This window comes from Ictalurus punctatus, chromosome 5 (assembly GCF_001660625.3).
Source record: "Ictalurus punctatus breed USDA103 chromosome 5, Coco_2.0, whole genome shotgun sequence".
NCBI lineage: Eukaryota > Metazoa > Chordata > Actinopteri > Siluriformes > Ictaluridae > Ictalurus > Ictalurus punctatus.
The window spans coordinates 5,104,855-5,130,077 of record NC_030420.2 but is presented as its reverse complement, the minus strand read 5'-3'; the positions used below and the strand labels follow the sequence as shown (position 1 = coordinate 5,130,077).

At 40.6% G+C, this 25,223-nt stretch overlaps 3 protein-coding genes across 6 annotated transcripts in view; all 3 read right to left on the bottom strand.

Annotated features, from left to right (window-relative positions):
- Window positions 1-986: 986 nt before the first annotated feature.
- mfsd2al2 (major facilitator superfamily domain containing 2a-like 2) lies at window positions 987-10,068 on the bottom strand. Its single transcript, XM_053680562.1, has 13 exons — window positions 10,048-10,068; window positions 9,699-9,818; window positions 8,063-8,187; window positions 7,229-7,361; window positions 6,417-6,495; window positions 6,077-6,240; window positions 4,937-5,024; window positions 4,624-4,745; window positions 3,870-3,953; window positions 2,359-2,442; window positions 2,091-2,203; window positions 1,546-1,689; window positions 987-1,229 (listed from the first exon to the last, which is right to left on the bottom strand). The coding sequence occupies exons 1-13, from the start codon at window positions 10,066-10,068 to the stop codon at window positions 1,049-1,051; spliced, it is 1,458 nt and encodes a 485-aa protein (XP_053536537.1). The 3' UTR covers window positions 987-1,048.
- Window positions 10,069-13,477: 3,409 nt separating this feature from the next.
- On the bottom strand, window positions 13,478-19,040 carry fam110a (family with sequence similarity 110 member A). The gene is made up of 2 exons (XM_017468945.3): window positions 18,970-19,040; window positions 13,478-15,648 (listed from the first exon to the last, which is right to left on the bottom strand). Exon 2 carries the CDS (start codon window positions 15,577-15,579, stop codon window positions 14,293-14,295), a length of 1,287 nt encoding a protein of 428 aa, XP_017324434.1. The 5' UTR covers window positions 15,580-15,648; window positions 18,970-19,040; the 3' UTR covers window positions 13,478-14,292.
- Window positions 19,041-21,851: 2,811 nt separating this feature from the next.
- prickle3 (prickle homolog 3) overlaps window positions 21,852-25,223 on the bottom strand; it is a 38,913-nt gene continuing 35,541 nt past the window's right edge. For all 4 annotated transcript variants that reach the window (XM_017468710.3, XM_053680119.1, XM_017468711.3 and 1 more), the window contains one exon: window positions 21,852-25,114. In XM_017468710.3, coding sequence (XP_017324199.1) covers window positions 24,642-25,114 — 473 coding nt within the window. In that variant the 3' untranslated portion in view covers window positions 21,852-24,641. The remainder of the gene's footprint in view (window positions 25,115-25,223) is intronic.

Genomic DNA, 25,223 nt, shown 5'->3' with positions numbered 1-25,223 from the left:
AAAAGTAGCGCTAAAATTGTCTAATTCATCCTTTTCAGAAATGGAACAATTTTTTTTCCCAGATTAATTTGTGCTTATTTGTTACCAGTAACCAGAATTATTTTTGGAGCGCTCCAGTGTTGGAAAGTTGTCAAAACTCCAAAAAGCAGCTTTGGTAAGATTTCCTCTCAGGCTTGTCTCATCCTACGACCTTTATTGTTAAAAGCTGTAGTTTTACATTTGTATTATATAGTCACATATTTTAAGCAGGGTGTTAAACATGATGGCTTAGTGGTTAGCACGTTTGCTTTGCAACTCCGGGGTTGGGGGATCGATTCCTACCTGCGTCCTGAGGTTTCCTCTAGGTACTCTGGTTTAATCCTCCCAGTCCAAAAGACATGCACTGTAGGCTGATTGGCATCTCTAAATTGTCCATAGTGTGTGTGATTGTGCCCTGGACGAGGGTGCTAACCCATCATGTGGGGAAAAAGCTGTCCCCCACCTTATGCTCCAAGTCCCCGGGGATAGGCTCCAGGCTCTCCCACAACCCTGTGTAGGATAAGCGGTACAGAAAATGGATATTTTAAACATTTTTTGTCATAATTCAGCAACTGCCCTTATTAGACTTCCATTATAAATGAGTTTCTTATTTTTTTCAGTTCAGGGAAACATGTAAAATTCTTGTGTGGTGTAATCACACACATACTACACACACTGTCGTAGATTGAGATTGGGGGGGGGGGGGATAGAACTTGCTGTCAAGCTAATTAAAGATAGCCATGGCAGCATAAATTTACATTTACTGGCTAACTTTAACCATGAGTAGTGAAATTTTTACAACTACAAGACATGCAGTTAACTTTCATTATAACTCTACTGGATTTTCCCATGAACAAGCTGCATCTCTGGAGCACCCAAAATTGAGATTGCACTACATTATGTAGTGATGTAGACCTTTGTGTAGTTGTAGAGTCCTTGATTGTCTAACATCCGTGTGAAGTCTGTATCTCTCTTCCAGTATTTGAGCGTTTACATCCGAACCCACTGTGATGTTGAACCATAACCGATCTTACCTGGTTTGTTCCTGGTCTTGTTGGATCTGCTGCCGCTGCATTTCATTGATGGGGTAGAGGTAGAAAAAGACCAGACCCACCAGCAGTAGGATGATGGGAATCGGTGCCAAAAGCAGGCGTAATGCCAAGACAACTCCTCCGCTGTGGCTGCATGCTCCTGTTTTATAACCTGTCAGGCTTTGAGAATCAGAATGTGAAATGTACTGCTGTAGTGTTTATACTGACCCACTCATATAGACTCAAGGATAGTTTGGTCAAAGTATTGTGTGTGTGTGTGGGGGGGAATAATACAACCTGGAAGAAATAATGTTTCGATTCATTGGATTGGAGGGAGTTTATTTGCCTTGCCTTGATCATTATAAAACTATGATGGAACTGAGAAACACTGCTACATTTACTTGGGCCTCAACCAATGGAAAAAGTACCTAACTGTCCCTTTAAACGAGCTTGCCACAGTGCTGCAGTGTGTGTGTTCGTGTGTGTGGTGACTCACTGTAGTGTCATGGTGGAGATGCCAGCAGAGAGACCTCCTCCGAGCTTGTTGCAGAAGCAGTAGCAGGAGAAAAACAGCGGCTCCATTGCCCTGCAGCAAGGGTTCGCAACCATGAACTCATCCACCACGTCTGGCAACATGGACCTCGCAAACACACATGATTCATATTCATAATACCATTATCAGATAATAAAACAGATCTCTGTTAAACAGTGTCTAACTGTATGTTCACACTTCAGTCTTCAATTACAAGAGTAAGTTCATTTAGGATTTATTATTTGAGTACTGTTCTGCTTAAAAACATAGAAGACCTTCAGGTTTTTTAGCAAGCATTAAAAATCCTTGACTGGATGATTCTTTAATATACAAACTACATTTTTATTTATTAAGTCAAGGCAAGATCCATTCAATCCATTCAACAAGGCCCGAATAGAAGTGGTAAATGATGGACATGATGCACTGCTGTTGAGTAGCTCATGGCCCTGCTTAAAAGAGATGAATAAAGTTGACTACAGTAGACAGATCTAGGCTTTGCCTTTACGCACCATGGTAACAAGAAGAGTGTAGCTACGCTGGTGCCAACCAGAATGCACATGATCATGTAGACGGGGAAATTCTCTGAGACAGACGCTAGGACTATCATAACAGGAATAAAGAGCTGTTGAAAGACAAAGAAATTAAGTACAGGCACATGGTCAAGCCAAACAGGAATGAATATACTGTATGAAACAGTACAATAAATGAATAAATGCATAATATAAAATAATAATAACAGCTGTACTGTTACACAACTCTTCCACATCATCAACTCACAGGTAGGCCGATATAGAGAGTACTCTTCTTTCCCAACCTCAAAAGAATCATCTGCCACATGGGCACTGATACCGTAGCTGAAACCTAGACAACACAAAAATATACCACAAAATAATGTTTACAGTTTATATCGCTTTCAATTTATTTATCGAGTGTAACTTTATTTATTAACTCGATTGTAAACATTGTATATATTGCTTCAGTTCAAAGTATTTGTAATGTAATTAATATAGACAACTAGTGTATTCACTATGGAAATAATTCATACTGAAATGGAATTATTCACAGACTTAATTAAGACATCACCCACAGTTGGATGGATTTCTGGGATGAAATACAATTGGACAGTTGGGACATTTTTAACGCAGGCTTGACTTGTAGCGCAGAGGCACTACAGGTCTATCGTCTCCCGAACTACCCTTGTCAAAAAAAAATCCTATTGGAATTTCAGTTTGTCCAGTAGGGTCATATTTGATTATTCGAATCTTATTGGAACTCTATTTGAATTTTATTGGAAATAATGTCTTGTTATTGGAAATAAAAATTACAGAGGGTGCTTTAGGAGTTAAAAATGAAAAATTTGAGTATTTTACTTGGATCCCATTAAAATATCCTGTAGAAGTGGCCCTACAGGATATTTACGTCTTGTCCTGTAAGACAGTTCCTAATCAGAATCCTGTACAAGTTTATTATTGGAATCCTTTAGGATTATTTGATAAGCGTTTCCAAACGCTTTCCAGTCACTCAAGCTTCCCTGTCCATGTCCAACTCTTACTGAACCACCTCAAAAAGTTTTGCATTGCAGGTTGCATGCATTGACACCATGTCTTATTTCATCATGTCTTATGTTCGGTCTCTGTGTAATTAAAATGAGTTGCACTGTTTATTGTCTTTATCTGTCAAACGTATCATTTGTTTCTACTGTACTGTCTGATATTTGCTGCACTGTATGTTTGACGTACTGCTTAATGTTGCACACTGGCACCAAACCAAAACCAATTACTTTGAGCACAACTCATAGGCAATAAAATGTTTCTGATCTATTCAACTACCTTTATTATATAACTGATGACAGAACTGTTGTTGGCTGGATGTATTTCTTTGTAGGTTTTCATTAGATTTTCTGAGTTTTACAGGTTCTGCAGGTTCTTTTCAGATGGATTCTGTTTGGAATCTTGTCAGAAACCTTCTCAACACACTGAGGTGTTAAAAATCCCAGTAACACTTTTGTGCTTGATACATTCCTTTCAGTGCAACACACACACTATGGTATATCAATGCATATAAAGAAAGGTCCATCATTCAAACAATATTTGCTCACTGGTGGTTCTATGGTGGTCCCTTTTCCAGTTATGTAGCAACAAGTGGGCTGCATTCAGTAACGATATTATATACATACAATTTGACCTACATGGTAGGTGATAAAATGGCCAATGAGTTAACAACTGGTTGAAGAGATTTCATTAAGGTTAAGGCCTGGACTAAACTAAGAGAAGTTCATTGACACTCACCAGTATAGCCAAAATGAGATATTGGAACTGAGCTCCCAATCCTGCCACATGGATGCAGAACAGAGTAAAGTTTCCTAAAGCCATCTGAAAGGTGACATGTCCAATAAAGAAAGTTGTTATACAGTATAAGGTACTTGTTACATGTAATAATGGAGTTATTATTAAAAGTAATACTGTAAAGAAAAAGAAACATTTTAAATGAAATGTTTTTAAAAATCCAGGTTTCCAAGTGGCACAACTATCAGCAGGAGATTGGCCATGCCCTCTGGGTGGGAGGGATTGCATTACTCTCACTCCTGTTAATAACAGAGACACTAGTCAATGGAGTGCGTCTGACATTAAAGTCATTTATGTGGAAGAGGTTGGATTGCGCTTTCCTGGCTTGTATCTCGTCGATAACGTACACGATAGCATTCACCCTCCCCGGTTGGTATCTGTCATGTGATAGGGAAGAGCTGGCTGATGAGTGGGAATTGTCAAGTGACCAAATTGAGGAGAAAATGTATAGAAATGCAGTGTCTAATGTTTTGCACATTGCTGTAGACTTCTTAACTACTCTTTTGCTATTCCTATTGAATTTGATGTGTATTAATTAGAGTAATTTTGGTGTCATGGTGTTATGCAATGCGTCAGTAAAACTGTAAAACAAGACTTTACTTATTACATCTTCTCATCTTATCACTGAACACCTTATGCAATCCCATATATGAACTGCTACACTACTACTCTGATCTGCTTGTGCAAATACCCTGACCTGGAAAGCAAGAGAGGAGAACAGGAAGCCGAGCACCAGGCGCTGATATGAGACGTGGCCAATCAGTTTCTTCAGATCAGCAAGGTATGACGAGCGCCTCTCTGTCTGAACGTCTACAGCCCCTAAAAGAGCACAGTTCACACAGGCAAAACAGGCATCCACCGTTAATGCAGACCAAAACTGCACTCACTGCAGGAAGACTAAGGAGCCGGTCTGATTGGTTAAACAGTACCACATGGAAGAATTACCTGCAAGACATTGTCAGAGTGAGTAACACAAAATTCCCTGATGCTGTGAATACCACACTCACCACTTTGTTCTCTCACTCCAAGAAAGAGCACCATACAGCAGAGGAAGAAGAGAGCACCTAGGATCAGAGCCGAAGACATGAAGGCTGCTCGCTGAAGAGGAATACACACACGCACTTACTATACACTGAGCTGTCGGTTTATTAGTTGGCTAAATAGACTACACAGACATAAACATATGTCTACAATTACGCTATAGTCCATTTATTGCTATGCACAATTTGTCCAACACTACTGAGGAGATATTACTGTTGGTGATTGATTCACAGCAGAGTAGTGATACTGACATAACAGCTCATCAGCATTGCTGTGGGTTTTAAAACCTCTAAATGCCACTGCAGGGTTGAGATACAGACCACCAACAAAAAATATCCATCTAACCCTAACCCTACAGCAGTGCTGATCATTGATGAATCATGGTTAATAAACACTCTGCACGAAAAAGATGAGTCTCTTATACCACATGCACAATTGCACAAGCTTGTTGTGAGGAGATGTTTATTTACAATTTTTTGGAAGGAGTCTCTAGAGTCAGCAGTGTAACAGGCAGTTTCTCAATAATACAACAAGCTGCAATTTATCTTGGTTTTATTAAGAGAAAAAAAAAAGCGAGACCGTTGAAGGAACAACAATTTATAGCTTCTCTAAAAGGAACTCAATTGTGGAAGTTTCACAACATTAAATGTGCCTACTGTATAAGCACAGATAATGTACATGTGACATAACCGCTGTTGTGTAAGACACTTCAGAATGCAGTGAAAAAAACAGTCAGCGACAGAATGGTGGGATGTGGGTGGGGTGGTGGGATGAGGGTTCTCAGCTCCTGAATAATGTGGTTCTACTTGGAATCCTGTCTGAAACGGAAAACCTCTGGGTTCTACATGAAAGCTTGATGGATGTTGCCAGAGGAGAACCTGAAGAACCCTTAAGGCTTCTTGATTTCCCAAATTATACAGTATCTGGTCAGTCTACAGTGGCAGATTTTACATAGCAACAGATGGGCTCTGATAAATGCATCAAATGAAACTGCACGATGTGATATTTGACATTACAGTAGTCTAGTTATGTGAATGACCTGTTTAATTAAAAGTCTAATTGTGCTTATTGTGTGCCCTGTGGTGTAATTGTGTGTTCAGTAGTTATACTGTGTTCTGTAGAGAAGCATTGGAGGGAGACGGGGTGCTGTATGTCAGCTCGTCATTATAATCGGTGTCCATGCAGGAGTTCTCTCTTTCTGTGTTGTACACTCTCAACACCTGCCCCTGCATCACAGCAGCCAGCAGCATCGACAACACCTCCGCACTCATTCCTGTGAGAGATAGAGAAAGAGAAAGTGGGAGAGAGAGAAAGAGAAAGAGAGAGAGATGCAAGCTGATAAACTATGGAAAATCACTCCATTAACCATTTCATTCCATCTGTTAGCAGTTATCTGGTAACCCCAATCTCAAACCCAGAACAGTACCAAGGATGTGGAAACACACTTACTGTAGGCCGTGGCTGAATCTCTGTCCCTCTTACTTCCTCCCAGAAACATATTAAGTGACATATACGGGACATGATAGCACTGTGGAGACAGTGGGATTTGATTATAAGAGTGGTCAGGATGCTAAAAGTAAAAGTTTAGAATCCAGATAAGGAATAAAACCAGAGCAAACATACTGTTATAGGAAAATAATCAGTGATGGATTGGTGTGATATGATCAGCCAAATCCCCCTACCACAGCCTCTCTTGCTTTTTCTCTCTTAAGTTGTATATTTTTTTAAAATTACCTTCGTCAGGTTACCAAGAAACCTCAAAACCCTCCACCCGGAAGAATTTCCTGTCGTTGAAAACTTAAAGTTATAGCATTACCCCTGACTGTTACAAAACGCTGACACTCGAGACTCCTTCCAACACAGCTAAATATCTAAAACGGTTTCATCAGGGAGAACAAACTGAAGACTTTTTTGGAAGGAGTCTCCAGTGTAAGCTCAGATTGAATCATTAATCGTAATCCTAATGTTTAGTTCAATAGTTCTATTACAATCATGCCCCATGACCCAAAACCCCATTCCTTAATTCTTTAATTTTATAGCAATATCATAATATACTAGTATATCTTATATTTAAGGAAACAGACACACAAAACCCCTTTAAAGTACATGATTCTGGATCCTCCTCTGGTCAGGAGCAAGGGTACAATAAAAAAAAAGATAAAGGGAATGTAGCAGGGAATAAAATATTTACAAATGTTTCCACGTTCATTAAAGATACTAAGGATTAAACTGATAATAAAGTGATGTAGAGAAGGTCATACGCTCATTAGTGTCTGGAAGAGACAGCTGATGATGAGGTACCAGGGTACACCAACTGAGGAGCTGTCTGCAGCATGAGGGATGAACCAGAGGAAGACGTAAGACAGAATGCCCAGTGGCATGGACAAAACTGACCTGAGAAACACAAGAGACTGTTATAACATGAAAACAGCCCAGACACAACTAATACAAGAGCTAACATGGACGCCAACTCTTCTGCATGAAAGTCTAATAGTAGGTTCTATTGGAAGCTCAGAAGTGAAGACCAGGAGACATTCAAGTATATCTTCAGCAGGATTCTTTATTGAGAACATGCTGTTTTGTGCTGCAGTCACCAAGTCTAAACAAGGGATCTGTACGTTGTAGTTTCACATACATTTTAGAGGTGCAGACCTTGGAGGTGGAGACAAAAGGAGTCAGGTGACAACCTGAAACAAAGTATGCAAAGGAAGAACACACCCGCCCCAGACTCAGGAATTTCACCAGCCCTAATCCAATCAGCATAATTATATCACTTTATTATCATAGAGATAAAGAAAAGTCCACACCACAGGCATTGATGATCATGAACAATGGCCACCAATTCAAAGAATGAGAGCCATCACAGACAAAAGGTGATAGCCTCAGTTAGCATGACTCACACTAAAGAAAACAGGACCTGGCAGAAACCTCCTACAAGAAACTTTGCTCAACATAATCATTCAGCTGATGCTATGGTTGCTTGACTATCAAACAAAATACACATATAGGAAAACAGTGACTCTTAAATTTGTTTCCATGAATGCATTTTTCCAACACAAATTTGTTGAAAACCCTTCATCTACCTCTCCACTCACCAAGGGAGGAGCTTTCCAGTTGGGGTCCACCCACTCCTGCTCACCAGGTACCCAACGAGGGGGTCAGTTACAGCGTCCCACACCCGTGTGATGAACAAGATCAAAGAGACAAAGAACGCCTCCATCTACAGAAGACACAGACAAATAGAATGAAGAATAAACAGTGAACCTTATCCCTGAAGACCTGGATACCCTATTACCCTATTTCTGAAATCAGGGCTAAGAGTCATGCTAAGATCCAAGGTGTATTTGTTTAAGAATAATAATTCATGAGAATATAATGAAAGACAGGTCCAAAATAGATGGTAAACTTGCACTGTCTTGGTAATGCCAGTCACACATTAGGGTCAATAGTCTGATCAATTTAACATCTATATTTGTCCAGTACAGTCCATTCTGCGGTGAGGATTAAACTGGAGTCCTATTTCAGCAGCAGAAGCACTCCATTAAGTACAATTGTAAAGTGTTTTACTATACAAATTTTATAAATCCTGTTTGAAAAATGGCTATGAGGCTAAACAAGATAGATATTACATATCAGAGACCTGGGGAAGTTTGGAAAAGTATATCTAGGATGGAGAGTGTGAATAGAGAGTATAGATTTTCCTACAACAATTATGTGTAAGGTATGATGTCAATTTCAATATAACTGCAAGATCCATCCATCCATTTTGCATACCACTTATCCTACTTGTGGGGTTGTGGGGGAGCCTGGAACCTATCCCAGGGAGCTCAGGGCACAAGGCAGGCGACACCCTGGATGGGGTGCCACTGCCAACCCATTACAGAGCACAATTGCACAATCCGGGAGTAAACCCCCAAAGCACGGGGAGAACATGTAAACTCCACACACACGGGGTGGAGGCAGGATTCAAACCCCCAACCCCGGAGGTGCGAGGCAAATGGGCTAAACGCTAAGCCATCATGTGCTAAGCCCCATACTTGCAAGATATAATATTAAATGTTTATTTGTACTAAATATAAAAAGTTATTCCTTACATATGAAAAAAAGTTCTGTCAATCCCTGTCAAAATGTCCCAAAACTTTACTGGTCAGAGAAAATTACATCAGTTTTCACAATCCAAAACTCTTTTGTAATACTCAAAGAAGTAGTGATAATGCATACGGGACTAAATCAATACGACAAGTTTATATATGCTAAAAGATTTGACGTGTTTGTTCTGAGATGCTTTTTTGCTCACGACAGTTGTAAAGAGCGATTATTTTTAATAACGTTACTGTAGACTGGGCATTCTATTATGACTTCTCTCATCTACCAAGGCATTCAAAAAATGAGTTCTTGAATAATCAGTGTCAAAGGAGGAATTATCTGTAGTATTTTTTAAATCTTGTATTAGTCGACACAGATTCTGAAACCAGATTCTCCACACAAGTGTTAGACTTCATGTAGAATAAATGCTTTTAGCAGCTGTTCATAAATAATAAATACAAAACCATTCATTTCAGCTATTATGGGAAGCACTGATCCTGGTCTGAAAAATATTTTTTGGCAACAGCAAGTCAGATAGAATGTATCCGTGTTATGAAACTTCTTAAAAGAACGTAGGATGGCTTTGTGTTTTGAGCATAAAAGAATGCCGAGAAGGGTCAATGTTTGCAAGGATACTTCTCTTACTTGCACTACATCCAGCAGAAATAACTGGAAGGAGAAGCCCAGGGCAATGTTAGTTGCCTGATATGGAATTCCCCCAACAGCATAACATAGCTTTGTAGCTAGAGGGATTCCTGCATGGTTCTAAAAAAAGAAAAAGGGAAAAGAGTAAATGAGAAATGCTCTTATATTATCACATGTTCCGAAGCCTTCAGGATGCGACAGTTTATCACAGGAAGGAAAAGTCATCTTATTAGTAAATATGAAGTTCAAAGCAGATTCTGCGATATACTGAAAGTCATGATATTGGCTAATAACCTCTTAATAAAAGTATGATAATTTACTTGGTTGGGGCTGCTTTTGCATGATTTACTGTATCAGTGTGGCGTGCCATGGAGGCAATCAGCCTGTGGCACTGCTGAGGTGTGTGTTCTGGAAGCCCAGGTTGCTTTGATAGCGGCCTTCAGCTCGTCTGTATTGTTGGGTCTTGTGTCTCTCATGGTTTCTCTATGGGGTTCGGGTCAGGCGAGTCGGCTGGTTAATCAAGCACAGTAACACCACGGTCAGTAAACCAGTTACTAGTAGTTTTGGCACTGTGGCCAGGTGCCAAGTCCTGCTGGAAAAGGAAATCAGCATCTCCATAAAGCTCGTCAACAGATGGATGCATGAAGTGCTCTAAAATCTCCTGGTAGATGCTGCATCGACTCTCGACTTGAGAAAACACAGTGGACCAACACCAGCAGATGACATGGCAACCCAAATCATCACTGACTGTGGAAACTTCACACTGGACTTCAAGCAGCTTGGATTCTGTTCCTCTCCACTCTTCCTCCAGACTCTGGGACCTTGATTTCCAAATGAAATGCAGCATTTACTTTCATCTTCCCCGTGATTGTGCTTGTGTACTGAACCAGACTGAGAGATTAAAGGCTCAGGAAACATTTGCAGGTGTTTTGAGTTAATTAACTGATTAGAGCTCTTCTCAGGTCGACATTTCTGTATTATAAATTCTTTATTCTAATATTTTGAGATACTGGATTTTTCATTTCCATGAACTGTAAGCCATGATCATCGAGAGTAAAACAAAAAAAAGGCTTGAAATATATTTAACTTTATGTGTAATGAATCTATGAAAGTTCCATTTTTTAAATTAAATTACGGTAAAAAATGAACTTTTCCACAATATTCTAATTTTTTGAGATGCACCTGTACAACCAGAAGTTAAATTGAACTCAAACTTTGGGGTGCCCAAACTTTTCCAATATCAATTCTGCCGAATTAATGAAACATTCTTGAGATAGTTAAGCATGGAATATAAGGAAGCATGAAAATAATGGATATAATACAAAATGTAGTATGTTTTATTAAAAAGTTACGTCATGACTTTAACATGATATTTTATCACTCCACTTTGCATGAGTAAGAGCAGTCCCGTTTCAGACTACATTGTGTTTTATGCTTCATATGTACAGACTTAGATACAAATAAGGAATTTGTTTTTTAAAAAAAACGTGCTGCTGAAACTCTCCATAAAGTCCATACTAGCACACCTGCTCTCACATTCATGCACATTAACACAAACAGTGCTGAGCTCTGGTACTGTAATATTGATGGAAATGAGAATCATAGGATGGCATAATGGTCATAATAAAGTGTTTAATACAGTTTATGCAAATTATTTTATTTTTAAATGCTGTATTTCTTCATTCAAGGCAATTGCCATCTACTATTTATATATACACAGTATATTCATTCATTCATTCATCATTAGTAACTCCTTTATCCTCAGCAGGGTTGCAGGTTAGATCTGGAGCCAGTCCCGTAACTCTAGGCACAAGACAGGAGAATACACCCTGGACGGGATGCACACACGCTTCCAAACCTTGAGCAATTTAGTGCAGCCAATCAAGCTACTTTCATGGTTTCAGACAGTAGGAGGAAAACCCTGTGGAAACCCAGGAGAACTTGCTAAAAATGTATATACAGTCTGGCCCATAAGTATTTGGACAGTGACAAAATTTGGCCTCTCTACCACACTACCACAATGGATTTGAAATGAAGAATTTAAGATGGGATTGAAGTGTAGACTATGACCCAAAGTGTTGATAATGACCCAAAACATACAACGAAAGCATCCCAGGAGCTTCTTAAGGCAAAGAAATGAACTGTTCTTAAATGTCCGATGACCTCAACCCAATTCAGCATGCTATTCACTTACTGAAGACGAAAACTGAAGGCAGAAAGATCCACAAACAAGCAGCAACTGAAGGCAGCTGCAGTAAAGTCCTTTAAAGCATCTCAAGAAAGGAAACTCAGCATTTGATGATGTTCATGGGTTCCAGACTTCAAGATAGTCATTGACTGCAAAGGATTTGCATCCAGGTATTAAAAATGATCCTAATATGTATGATCGTTAGTTTGTCCAATTACTTTTGGGCCTGTGAAAATAGAGGGTTTAAAAAAATTACGAATCAATTTTAAAAAAGCCTGTAATTCCTAAACAGTTCATGTAAAATTTTGTTAAACCCCTTGAATTAAAGCTGAAAGTCTACACTTCAATCACTTCGTTTCAAATCCATTGTGGTGGTGTACAGAGGAAACTGTACGAAAATTGTGTCACTGTCCAAATACTTATGGATTTGACGGTACATTTGCTCATGAAAAACTTCAGTCTGTCATGTATCATCTTTTATCTTCAATGTGAAGATATTGTAGTATCTTGTAGTATTTTGATGCCAGAATGGACAAACAAGGGATATTTGAGATACTTTCAGATGCAAGGTCACATTTTCATGAGAACGTAATCCACTACAGTACAACAAATTAAACTGGCTTGTTCAAGTCACAGCGGTTGACCAATTTTTTTTAAATTTTTAAAAATTTTTTTTTTTTTACATCTGATTGCAATACTAATGCATTATTCCTTTTTCATTATTTTTTGTGAGAAATCTCTTAAAATAGACGCAAAATACCCAAACAAACAGAGAACATGAGGCACTTACAGAAGACTCGTCTTTTCTGCTTTTCTCATCTGGTTCAGCCACGGTACAGAAAGAAATCGCTTCTTTCCATGATTGTAGCTTATCCTGTAAAGCTTTAGCCAGGGTCATACTAATACCACCTTTATTAGATGAATTTTGTGTCCTTTAACCGTCTTTTGGAAAAGTCTACATGCATTCACACTTCCCACTTGAGCCACGATCATATATATGTGTTTCTCTGTAGTTCAACTCTTGGCATAAGTGAAATTTAAGAACCTATTTACCTGTTCACACCTGCTAATCCCTGAAACTCTGCCCAACAACAAATACCCTGACCTGCCATAGGGTTAGATTTACAAAAGCTAGCAGATTCAACAACAACAACAACAACAACAACAGCAACAGCAACATTCCCTCTCTTCTTCGAATTATCATTGGAACATATAAGTTATGACATTTCTTTTAGGTGTTTCATTATTTTGTACTTCTTTATTGGAAATAAGGTTAGAATGTTAAGGCTGAATTAAGTACAACACTGAAAGGGTTGATCCAGAGAACGGAGAGAAAAGAAAGGACTGGGTGTGTTCCCCTGCCATTTAACGGACAAAAGCTAGAGTTAGCACGCACGCTATCTATTCTGCTTTTCCTGACCATAATGACAGGAAGCAAAAAAAAAAAAAAGGAAAAAAAAAAAGGGACCCTTGTTGAATTACACTACATGCTATTTTCATACCAGTTAGTGCTAATGAAAACTCTGAAAACTTTCAATGTGTTTTAAAGCAATCAACTGACCTACAATAATTATACAGCAATAATCGACTGTTTTCCAAGCAATTTGTTTTATTTTATTAATTATGACAATCCATCAGTCAACATGGACAATCTGTGCATCTGTATATGAAGATCTACTCAGGTCAGAGGAAAAACTACTTGCAATACAGATCTGACAACAGAGGGCAAATATTATTGAGCAGAACCAGGCACACAAATACGGACTCCGTAATCCACAGATATGATGAACACATGAATGCAACAAATACTTTTATACTTTTGGTGTTTATACATTACATGATCATCGTTTCTCATATTGAAGGGAATTATACATACACATAAAAAAACCCCAAAAAAACCCCAAAAACACACATATATACATTTAAATCAGTAATATGTAGTTAATTGAATATGTTTCATATCCAATTACTTCCACAGCAGCAGACATGACATATCTTGATCCCGGTAGCTCTGGAACCTTTTTCTCATTACCCTAAACAGACGTAATATAAACCTGTAATAGAAACTACAAGGCACTTGATATTAAAGGTACAGTCAGTGGTTTTAGCAAAAATTAGCAGCAGCTAGCAGTTTTGAAGCTTAAAAAGCAAACAAATACAGAGCCTCCAGTCAGTGTTTGTCAGGCAAACATGATTGACAGGCAAGCAGAGATGCCTCCTCGATGTGATTGGTTGGATGTTAGTGGTCCACGTCATTTGCTTTTTAACTGGTTTACAGAGGTCACAGAGGCTGGGGATATTGGACTGTGAAAATAACTTCACAGAATAATGCCTAAAGTCTTGAGAATTAAAAACCCAAGCTTTTTAGTGCACACGCACAACCTTGAGTCACCTTGGTCGTCCAAGCTAAACGTTAGCCACTTTTGTGCTGTCCTTGGTATGGCGCATTCCAAACAGCCACTTGATCACCCGTGCATTTCTTTCTATGACTGAAACACCATAGCTGGGCCTCTCATCTTTGGCTGCTTCCTCCTCCTCCTCTTCTCCATCCCCCTCCCCTTCAGCTGTGCACTCTGATGCAGGAGCACTAGCACTACGCAGGCGCGAGATAGATGCAATGTCCGAACCAGGCGCCAGCTCTTCAAAGTCTGATGGTTCGAGGCCACAGTAGTTAAAGAAACGCTCGACTTCTGCACCAACGCGGGAAAAACGGTCACTCACATCAGACTTGGAACGCGTTAGCGACCTTCGTTTCCTAGAGCTTACTGAGGACTTGTGGGTGCCAGCAGGAGATGGAGGTGGGAGGGGTTCCTGGGCTGAGGTGAGAGACACTTCATTTTTTTCTTTTGGAGATTTATCAGGGGAAAGTAAGGCAGGAGTTAGGGGTTCAGCAGAGAATGGTGAAGCCTGAACTGGGCTTACAGGGGATTTCACAGGAGTGGAGATGTTTATGATGTCATGCCGGCTTTTGATGGGCTGAAGAGGCTGTGGTGGAGGGGAAGTCTGAGTGTACGGCCTGAGCAGCTGCAAAAGCTGGGAGTGGACGCGCTGCCCGGGGAGCTGTGCTCGGCATGGCTTTCTCATCTGCGGTGTCATTAAGTGAGGCCTCACATCAAATCGCCGTACTGTTACTGTATAAGAAGAAGACCCATTGGCTGCATGGCCATCTCCTAATATTTTCTTTTGTGGTGTTGAGTCTTTTGTCAAGTCTGGTTCGTCTCCAACTGCACTCAAAGTCGGGGAAGGGAGCGGAGATACACTGCCTGCTGCAGAATCTTGACGTTTTCCAGGCTTTACCCTTTGCAAACTACTGGATGGAAGTGCATCACTGACTCCATTAATCAGGCTATTCAGGTGTTCTAGGTTAAGGGGCGGAGCCTCAGGTTTAGATGTGGAGCGAGCAGCCAATTTGCGCGTTGGTTGTGGTGCACCTGGTCGAAGCTGCCCGCTGTTGCAGGATGGCATCAAGGGCTTTCGGATGATTGGCAGCTGCTTGTTGAGTGCCACTTGCTGGCTCTTAACGTACTTTGCCTTGTCAGCCTCCAGGCGCTCCACAGCACTCGGCTTGCGCTGCCCGGAAGAAGAGTCTGCGGTTTCAGTCAGTCTCGCTAAACGCCGAGGCAACAGCCCAAGAGCCTCAACAGACATTTTTTCAGCAAACGGTTCCCCTTTTCCTCGGTCCCTGGTTTGCATCAATGCAGGCAAACAAGGCCTGCAGGAAGTAGAGATGGGGTAATGCAGGTCTCTGTGATCTGTCTGTATCTGCAGAAACAAAAACAAAAAGAATAAAAAAAAGGTATGAGGTACGAGACTAGGGTTTATACCACTTCTAATCCAACTCATTCACGTCATTTTATATCTGGTCCAATTTGGTTTCACACTACTCAAATTCAAGCACAACCACAAAGAAGAACATTTGCTGAGGAATAACATGTGTAGAGGCAACACTTGAAACAAACAAGCAAAAGCTCTTCTTTCACTTTTCTTTTAATGATTCAAACATGGTCTTCCTACACTGAAACTGCAATAGAGTTAGCTTTAAGATAACACGAGATCACCTTTGCGCAAGAGAGGTCAAAGGAGAATGGTCAGACTGGTTTGAGCTGATAAGAAGGCTACAGTAACTCAAATAACCACTCTTTACAACCGTGGTGAGCAGAAGAGCATCTCAGAAAGCACAACATGTAGAACCTTAAGGCAGGTGGGCTACAACAGCAAAGGATCATATCAGGTTCCTCTCCTATCAGCCGAGAACAGGAATATATGATGCTGCAATGGGCACAGGCTCACCCAAACTGGACAGATGAAGTCTGGCTGGTCTTTTTCCAAACTATTTGGGTTCAATTGTCCGGGGTATATTAGCCTCAGCGTTCCCAAGAAAAGCTTTCTGACTGATGAATGAATGAAAGATTGAATGAATAAACGAATAACCCATGGTATGGATGAGAATATACTCGTCATTTCCATCAACTGTATAGAATAAGGGAACATTCAAAAGCTTAAGGGATACTTTCCTGGAAAATTTACACGTGGAAAATCCAGCAAGAATCTGAAAGCTATCATCACAGGCTTGGCAATGATTATTTTATTATTATTAAACAAGAAAATATTGTATGTAGAAAAAGACATTTTATGCCCAATAAAGTACTAAAAAAGGCATAGGAAAATAGCTGGATCATTACCTTCAATAAAAACATCAGGATCTATGAAAATGTACAAATATGCAACACTGCCATAGTCAGATAGCTAGCTGGCTAGTTAAACATTAGAAGCTCATGTTTACCCCAGGTAGAAATTAGAGGGGTTTCTCACACACACACACACACACACACACACACACACACACAGACACACACAGACAGACAGACAGACAGACAGACAGACAGACAGACAGACAGAGAAAGAGAGACACACACAGACAGTGAGAGTGAGAGACACACACACACACACACACACACACACACACACACACACACACACACACACACACACACAGAGACAGCGAGAGAGACGCACACACACACAGACAGCGAGAGAGACACACACACAAAGACAGACAGCGAGAGAGACACACACACAGACAGACAGCAAGAGAGACACACACACACAGACAGACACAGACAGACAGACAGCGAGAGAGACACACACACAGACAGCAAGAGAGAGACACACACAGACAGACAGCGAGAGAGACACACACACACAGACAGCGAGAGAGACACACACACACAGACAGCGAGAGAGAGACACACACACACACAGACAGCGAGAGAGAGACCCACACACACAGACAGCGAGAGAGAGACACACACAGAGAGACAGGGAGACACACACACAGAGAGAGACAGGGAGACACACACACAGAGAGAGAGACAGGGAGACACACACACACACAGAGACAGGGAGACACACACACACACACAGAGACAGGGAGACACACACACACACACAGAGACAGGGAGACACACACACACAGAGACAGGGAGACACACACACACAGAGACAGGGAGACACACACACACACAGAGACAGGGAGACACACACACACAGAGACAGGGAGACACACACACACACAGAGACAGGGAGACACACACACACACAGAGACAGGGAGACACACACACACACAGAGACAGGGAGACACACACACACAGAGACAGGGAGACACACACACACAGAGACAGGGAGACACACACACACAGAGACAGGGAGACACACACACACAGAGACAGGGAGACACACACACACAGAGACAGGGAGACACACACACACAGAGAGACAGGGAGACACACATACAGAGAGACAGGGAGACACACATACAGAGAGAGACAGGGAGACACACACACAGAGAGACAGGGAGACACACACACAGAGAGACAGGGAGAGACACGCACAGAGAGACAGAGACACGTTTCTGTGGACGTCAGTGGAATACCGAAATAAAGCAAGGCCAGTCATGTCTCTTGCTGACGGACTGCATAACACTGATCTTGCTTCACAACTGAAAAGTGAACTCAGATAGCAGCACTTTATGAGAACAGCTACTGCACAACTCTGATAAATGTCCTTTAATCATTCCACAGAATTGGTGTACTTGAGTGGAAAGTGCTACACGTACGTTACACCTACACTCCAGGAAGGAATGCAGCGTGGGTTTCAGAAAGAAGGAACATGATCCTGAGCCACCGCGCTCTGGCAGCTGAACCGAGAGCTTTGTGTGCAGGGGTTTGTTAATAAACGCTAACTTCTTTCTCTGTACAGCGAGGAGGCTTCTGCTACTACACATGATCAGTGTCGGACACGTGGTCAGCACGTATGCCATTCCCTTAATATACAAGCCAAAGCTCCACCTGAGGACAAAGGGCAAAGCTTTCTCTCTTTCGCGCTCACCATCTGTCCACTGTGTGATCACTCTCATCTCTCTTTCTATATTATTATCATCATCATCATCATCATCTCACCTAATCTCCCTTTTAGAGCACCCATCCCCCTCTCCACCAGCTTCTCTCTCTCTCTCTCGTCTTTTTCCTGCTTTCCACTAAACAGAAGATAGGATCTTTCTAGTCCTAAAGTGATTACAGTAGAAGCACAGGCTAGTAAATTCAGGAAACATTTCTCTGGAATTATAAGACTTGTTTCTACATGATCCTGGGTGAATACTAAAGTAAAAGTAAAAGACACGGCACTGACAGTTGGACACACATTCAGATCATGTAACAGCAGCACAAGAAACAATATTGATGATAATTTTACATTTGAATGGTTAAAATTAATATATCACTCATAAGACAGAATTCTGATCATCTTATTTGTTTAAAGGCACGACTGGACAGAGAAAAGAAACAACGTACTCACATGGTCATACTATTACACAAACACACCCATACAGACTCACCTGTGTGTGTGTGTGTATGTGTGTGGCTCCCAGGTTACAGATCCAGGAATGTCTCCTAAACTTACACACTTGCAGTGAAGAATAAGAAATATGAACAAGTACAGCTAGACAATGTGTCTGGGTTTGTTCTCTATGTGTGTGTGAATATAAACATGTGTGTGCATTGGCAGGAAAGCAAAACTAGACAAACCTGTTTGCCTTTGCAGTCCTGAACTTGCCCCGCCCCCCTGCACGTTGTGTCCAATCGGAACCCCCCGCACACACCAGGAAGTATTACAGGTCATATGACCAGCCTGCAGGCGTTCTCTGGGAGAAGTCTCCTCCTCCTGACCTCTCAGCTCTTTCACCTTAGCACGTCATGGGTCATGAAAATAAGCCAATAAAATAGGCCTCCCCAAAACTAACCAATTAACTAATTAACTAACTACATTTAATAACAAGCAAGTAAGTAAACAAAGAGAAAAACAAAATAAATAAACCAATATGTAGACCTGTAAATTAACAAAGACGAACAAGTAACTAAATACGTAAACAAACAAAATGAATTAATTACAAATACATAAAAGTAAATACATATACAGACAAATACATAATGACATAAGTACATCTATACAGGAATAATAAACAATTGAACAAACAAACAAACAAATACATAAATAAAATCAGCAAGCAAGTAAATACATCAACAAACAGACAAACAAGTAAATAAGTAACAAAAACCATTCTTACAAATAAGTAAGGAAATCTGCAAATGAATAAATAAACAATCGGACAAAGACATAAATAAAATGCGTGAGTAATAAACAAATAAGTCAATCTAGAAATGAACAAACAAACAAACAAACAAGCAAGTCACTAAAGACACTAAATGAATTGATTTCAAATAAGTCAGTAAATTCATTAACAGACAAACAAATAAATAATCAAATAAGTACATCTATACAGGAATAATAAACAATTGAACAAATAAATAAAATATGTGAGTGAGTAAATGAATAAATAAATAAAAATTAAGCAAGCAGCTAAATACAAATGAATTCAAATGAATTCAATAAAAATATGTAAATTAAACAAATACATAAACAGACAAAACAAATAAAAAAACAAATAAGTCAATAAATCTATAAATGAGGCAATAAACAAACATGAACGAATGCTAAATGAATGAATCTAACATAAATATGAATAAAACAAGTGAGTAGGTAAATGAATTTTTTTTTTAAAAAGCAATCAATTAAGCACAAACAAACGAACATTTATTGTCCGTACTTTTATTCTTTGAGCCAGGGGAAAGTCTTTTCTGTACTTTTCTTGACTCCCAAACAGTATTTTCTGTTCTTTGTGGTGTTATGGTTGCTAGGTGGTACTGTCAGGGAAATACCTGGGAAGGTGAATGTGTTGGACCTTTCGATTAGCTTTTAGAGTAACGCTCTAAATGTACATCAGTGGTCCAATTCAATTCAGTTTCTATAGATATAAAAGATATATACTACTGTACAAAAGAAGCACCCTTTATGGCACCACGCCAGTGACAATGGAAAGTACAGTTCAGCAGCTTTATTTCTTTCTGAGTCTTTCTCCTGCCTTAAAAGTAAGGACACGTATCGTCACACATGTATAAAGGACACACTGTGTGTGCTCTCAGATGAATTAACTTTGCTATTTTTTCATCTCTGATCTCACCTGGGAAAATCCCTGTCCTTCTGGAAGTCATAAGACATACTTCCACCTATTGGTGAGATGGAGTAATATGTATGCACAATACTGTGTGTCCTTGAGCCCAAATGGTGATAAAACAGAGCCTGAGACTTCCCGACCTTTAATTAGTAACTAATAAGGGTGAACTTTTCCCGTCCTGAATAAAGCTGTGTACACACAGGAGGCGTACAGCGATATTGTGATTTTAATGGGCTAGTCAGCACTGCTCCTTAAGTGTGCTCTAAAGCAGAGAGGAGCGGATGTTTACTGGAAACCGCACTGCATTGTGGCTGTAAAGGGAATTTATAGGAATCCTCAGAGAAATATTTCAATGGAAATGAATTTTTAGCATTGTGTAATGGCCTTTATACATTATAATTCTGTCAGTGCTGAAAGTGGACGTCATTTTTAGATACACCGCCAGTCCAATAAGGCACAGAAGAGCATTTAAATAAGGAAAGCTAAACCTCTGTGGATGTTTAATTGACAAATTTATCTGTTAAGCATGAAGGCAAAGTGGCTTAATGGTTTGCCTCGCACCTCCAGGGTTGAGGGCTCGAATCCCATTTCCACCCTGTGCGCATGGAGTTCGCATGTTCTCCCTTTATGGGTTTCCTCCAGGTACTCCGGTTTTCTCCCCCAGTCCAAAGACATGTCCGTTCAAAATTGTCCATGGCGTGTGAACGATTGTGTCCTGCGATGGGTTGGCACCCCGTCCAGGGTGTCCCCACCTTGTGCTCAGAGTTCCCTGGGATGGGCTCCAGGCTGCCCCAAGACCCTGTGTAGGATAAGCAGTATGGAAAAATGGATAGATGGAGCTGTTAAGCATATAGAAAAGAGACTCACAGACAGTGCTAGTGTGAACTGGAGAATATAATTATGTAGTGCGCTCCAAGTACATAATTAGAGTGATGAAGTGTTTTCACAATTAGTTTTCCATCAAAAGCTTCAGAGCTGGTTGTTGTGTGAATGGTGAGACATGAAAATGGCAGTAATGAGTCGTTTGAGAGCCAAAAGAGGTGACTCTTATTGGGGAGATGAGTCAAATGATCTGACTCACAAAAAAAGAACCAGAATTCACATCACTACTGTCGTTAACTCGCCTCCGTCTGATTATTTTATTGCAATGCCTTTGGTGACTCGGGATGATGGACTGCAATAAGTAATTCTAGGTAAAAATCCTGATTTTAACATCTATTGACCCCCCCAAAATGACCATGAATGTGGCCTTTGCATCTATACACTATATCAACAGTTTCACCCTACACCAAGTCTCAATTTGTAAAGCACAAAAACAAGCTCCGTCTGAATGAAGTGAAACTTCACGAAAACGGCTTTAATTCAATTTAAAATGAATTCAATGCACACATGATGAAATGGTCAAGTGGTTTATTTTCACCTATACAAAAAAAGGTTACTTGAAATAATATTCTCTGATAAAAAATGAGTGATAAAAATAAAAAAACAAAAAACAAACAAACAAAAAAAAAACATACATACATATCTAAAGCTATTTTCACAGGAGCGTAAAATCGGCACCGTCACCCGCGCATGTAGAACAAGTACGCCTGTAATTTACAGTGTCTTTCAATATTACATCTTCTGGTTCCATCATCTGAACAGAAGAACCGGAAGGTTCGGAACGCGTTTCTGTCCTACATCTTCGTCTAAGTTCAGCATGAAGAACTGTTTGAAACACCGAGAGCTCTTGCGTAGCTGCGCAGTCACAGGATTGTTGTCTCCACAAAGCACTTTCTGAATACTATTAAGTTGTTTGCAAGAAAGAGGACAGTTTTGGTCGACCAGCAAAACCACGATTTCTTTGTTGTTGCATCTCACAACGCCTCAGGGGGCGTTTTCAATGTCAGAACCAAAGACAAGGAGAGTTATCATTTCCATGTTTACTGGAGATTCACGTAATCAACATGCAGATCTTAAACACAGAGCAATACCCAGGCATCCCACCCACCCACACACACACACACAGTTTCCAGAACGTACAAGCCTTGTAGCTTTCTCTCTCTCCATGTGTCCCCGTGCATTCGTTCTGCATTAGAGAACTGTGTGTTTGTCATGGAACAAAATCCAACGCAACTGGCCTTTGAGATCGCAATCTTCTCTCTCGTCTAAGAAAAGAGCCTGAATGACTTCCTCCTGGTGATATTGTGTTCGGATTACTGTGATCTTTCACCCAGATGAACACACACTACCGCTCGATTGAAGGCGTGTGAACATATTCGTTGTTGTAACGTATTTCAAAGAATGTGGTTAAACACCATCATCAAATATTCCTCAGTTCTAAGAGAGAGGGGGAAAAAAACTGACGCTATCTGTGTGAAAATTAAAAAAAGTGCTTCAATGAAAGATCTCTCGAAGATATGCCTCATGATACTGTAATTATTACAGCCCCATATGTGAGTCACAGCATGTTCTAGACTCATATGAACAACAGAGTTTGTTTCTAACAGCGTGTGTTAAGCTATGCACAAGTGATTTTCCTGCTCAAACACAGCTTTTTGGCAGAAAACTTTTTTTTTTTTTTAGTTGTACACCATAAAACTAACTAGTAATGGAAGTCTATCTCAGTTAAAATCTCACCCTACACTCATTCATTAACGTCACACACACTTGGACACCATGTGGCTAAGATCTAGTAGACACTTCCGGGTCTTGCACATACGTGCCTGTAAGTGTCTGCCGGAGTACACGCACATAACCTGAACACGTGCAGTAGGCCTCAGTGCGCCAAACAAGATTTTACAGAAGAAAAGTCTCATGTTGCACTGTAGTAAAGAGAATGGATAAAAGAAGCAAAGTGCTGATTGTATACACCAATCAGCCATAACATTAAAACCAGCTGCTTAATATTGTGCATGTCCTCTTTGTGCCGCCAAAACAGCTCTGACCCGTCAAGGCACGGACTCCGCAAGACCTCTGAAGGTGTGCTGTGGTATCTGGCACCAAGCCGTTCGAAGCAGATCCTTTACGTCCTGCAAGTTGCGAGGTCGGGCTTCCGTAGATCGGATTTGTTAATCCAGCACGTCCCACAACAAATGCTCGATCAGATCGAGATCTGGGGAATTTGATCAGTTGTGAAAGTCCATGTCAGATCCTTACTCGTGCCCATTTTTCCTGTATCCAAGACATCAACTCTCGAACCGACTGTTCACTTACTGCCTAAATGCATCCCACTCTTTGACAGGTCCCGTTGTAACGAGATAACCAACGTTATTCACGTCACCCGTCAGTGGTTGTCATGTAACGGCTGATCGGTGTATAAACATCTGGGTTTATACAGTCGGATTCAAAAATCTGAGACCACGACGAGAAGTCTTTTCATTTCTATATGGAATATAAATAGAAAGAAATTCAAGCTTTGAACTTTTTAAAACAAAGAAAGGAAATGATCATAATTCGATCAATATTTAAATATGGTCAATATTTAAAATGTAAGCATTTTTTTTTTTTGTACACAACTTCAGATTTTCCACGAGACTCACCTCTACCAATCAAGAAAGTGTTCATATGACGTTGTGAAAGTGTTCATTTGAGCTTGTTTCCCCCCCAAACCATTTATACCAGTTCGAGTGCACGCTGTCATTAAAGCAAAAACAGGGGGAAATACCAAATACTAATCATCTGAGAAATTCACGTACAGTAAATATTCTACATTTCAATTAAGTTTTTATGCTGATGATATATCAATTGTAATGAACACTTTCACATTAAATTAGAAAAGAATGCAAAAGCATTTTCTGTAGTGGTCGAAGACATTTGGACCCCATTGCATTTCTGCTAACTGTTACATTTGCCTCGTAGCACCAACAAACAAGCCTTGACAACAGGGGAAGTGATGTCGATTGAATTTTTTGCTGAGTCACTCCTTAAGGTTACGTTTTATTATGCACGTGTTCGTTTCCATCTGTATTTATAAATCAATTTAAATCGAGTTACTACTATAGCTGGTTTGCTGTGCAGCTATTTTACTAGTTTATTAACCAGGCGTGTTAGAGCAGGAAAATCAGGAAAATCGACTTTAAACGTTGAAACTACAGATCCGACTTGATGCTGCGTCCATCCAATAAAATGCCTGAAACGTTTCAGTTTACTTCCTGAACGAAAGCAAGAATCAGCATAATCGACATATCGCAATCATTCTTCCTCTCAGGACAATATGCAGTTTTTGTCCTTGTCTTTGTCCTTCGCACTGAGACTTTGTGTCCTCCTCCTCCGCAGACTCCCTCTCTTGCTTTTCCCCTCTGTCTGTGAACTCTCCCCCTCCCTCTCTTTCTCCCCCGTCAGCTGAGGAGGTAGAGGAATCCGCTGGCCGAGAAAAAAGCCCTCCTCTTCAGAGTCGGAGGAGGACGAGCAGGTTGAGCAAGAGTCCTCGTGTTTGTAGTGGGTGGAGTGAAGCGTCAAACGAGAATTTCCGTCTCCAGGGGAGGTGATGGAGGGTGGGCGTGCGGCGTGCTCTCTCCCTCCTCCTCTCCACTCCAGGGAATCTAGACGAGGTCTGTCGCGTCTGGAGCGGCGGAAGTGTTTCTCCGTGCCCAGGTGGAGGGGGGAGTTCGAGACCAGGTGGCTTCGGCCAGGCGGGCTGGTGCACCCCTGCCGGAAGCTGCGACGGTACGAGCCGTCTAAGATGAGGAAAAGAAACCATTAGTTGCATTAAAGAGAGCTCACTCTTTTTCTGTTCACTACTTCCTTTTGACACCGTTTTTATCGCACCTTGTCGCTCTCGGGATT

Bases quoted from the DNA above. Each gene is read 5' to 3' on its own strand.
- mfsd2al2 (XM_053680562.1), bottom strand. From the start codon at position 10,068: ATGGCACGCCACACTGATACA. The intron at 6,496-7,228 runs GTATGACCTTCT...CTGTCTCCACAG, and splicing joins TCTTCCAGACACTAATGAGC to TGCTATCATGTCCCGTATAT. The intron at 1,230-1,545 runs GTGAGTCACCAC...TGATTCTCAAAG, and splicing joins ATCTCCACCATGACACTACA to CCTGACAGGTTATAAAACAG.
- fam110a (XM_017468945.3), bottom strand. From the start codon at position 15,579: ATGCAAACCAGGGACCGAGGAAAAGGGGAACCGTTTGCTGAAAAAATG.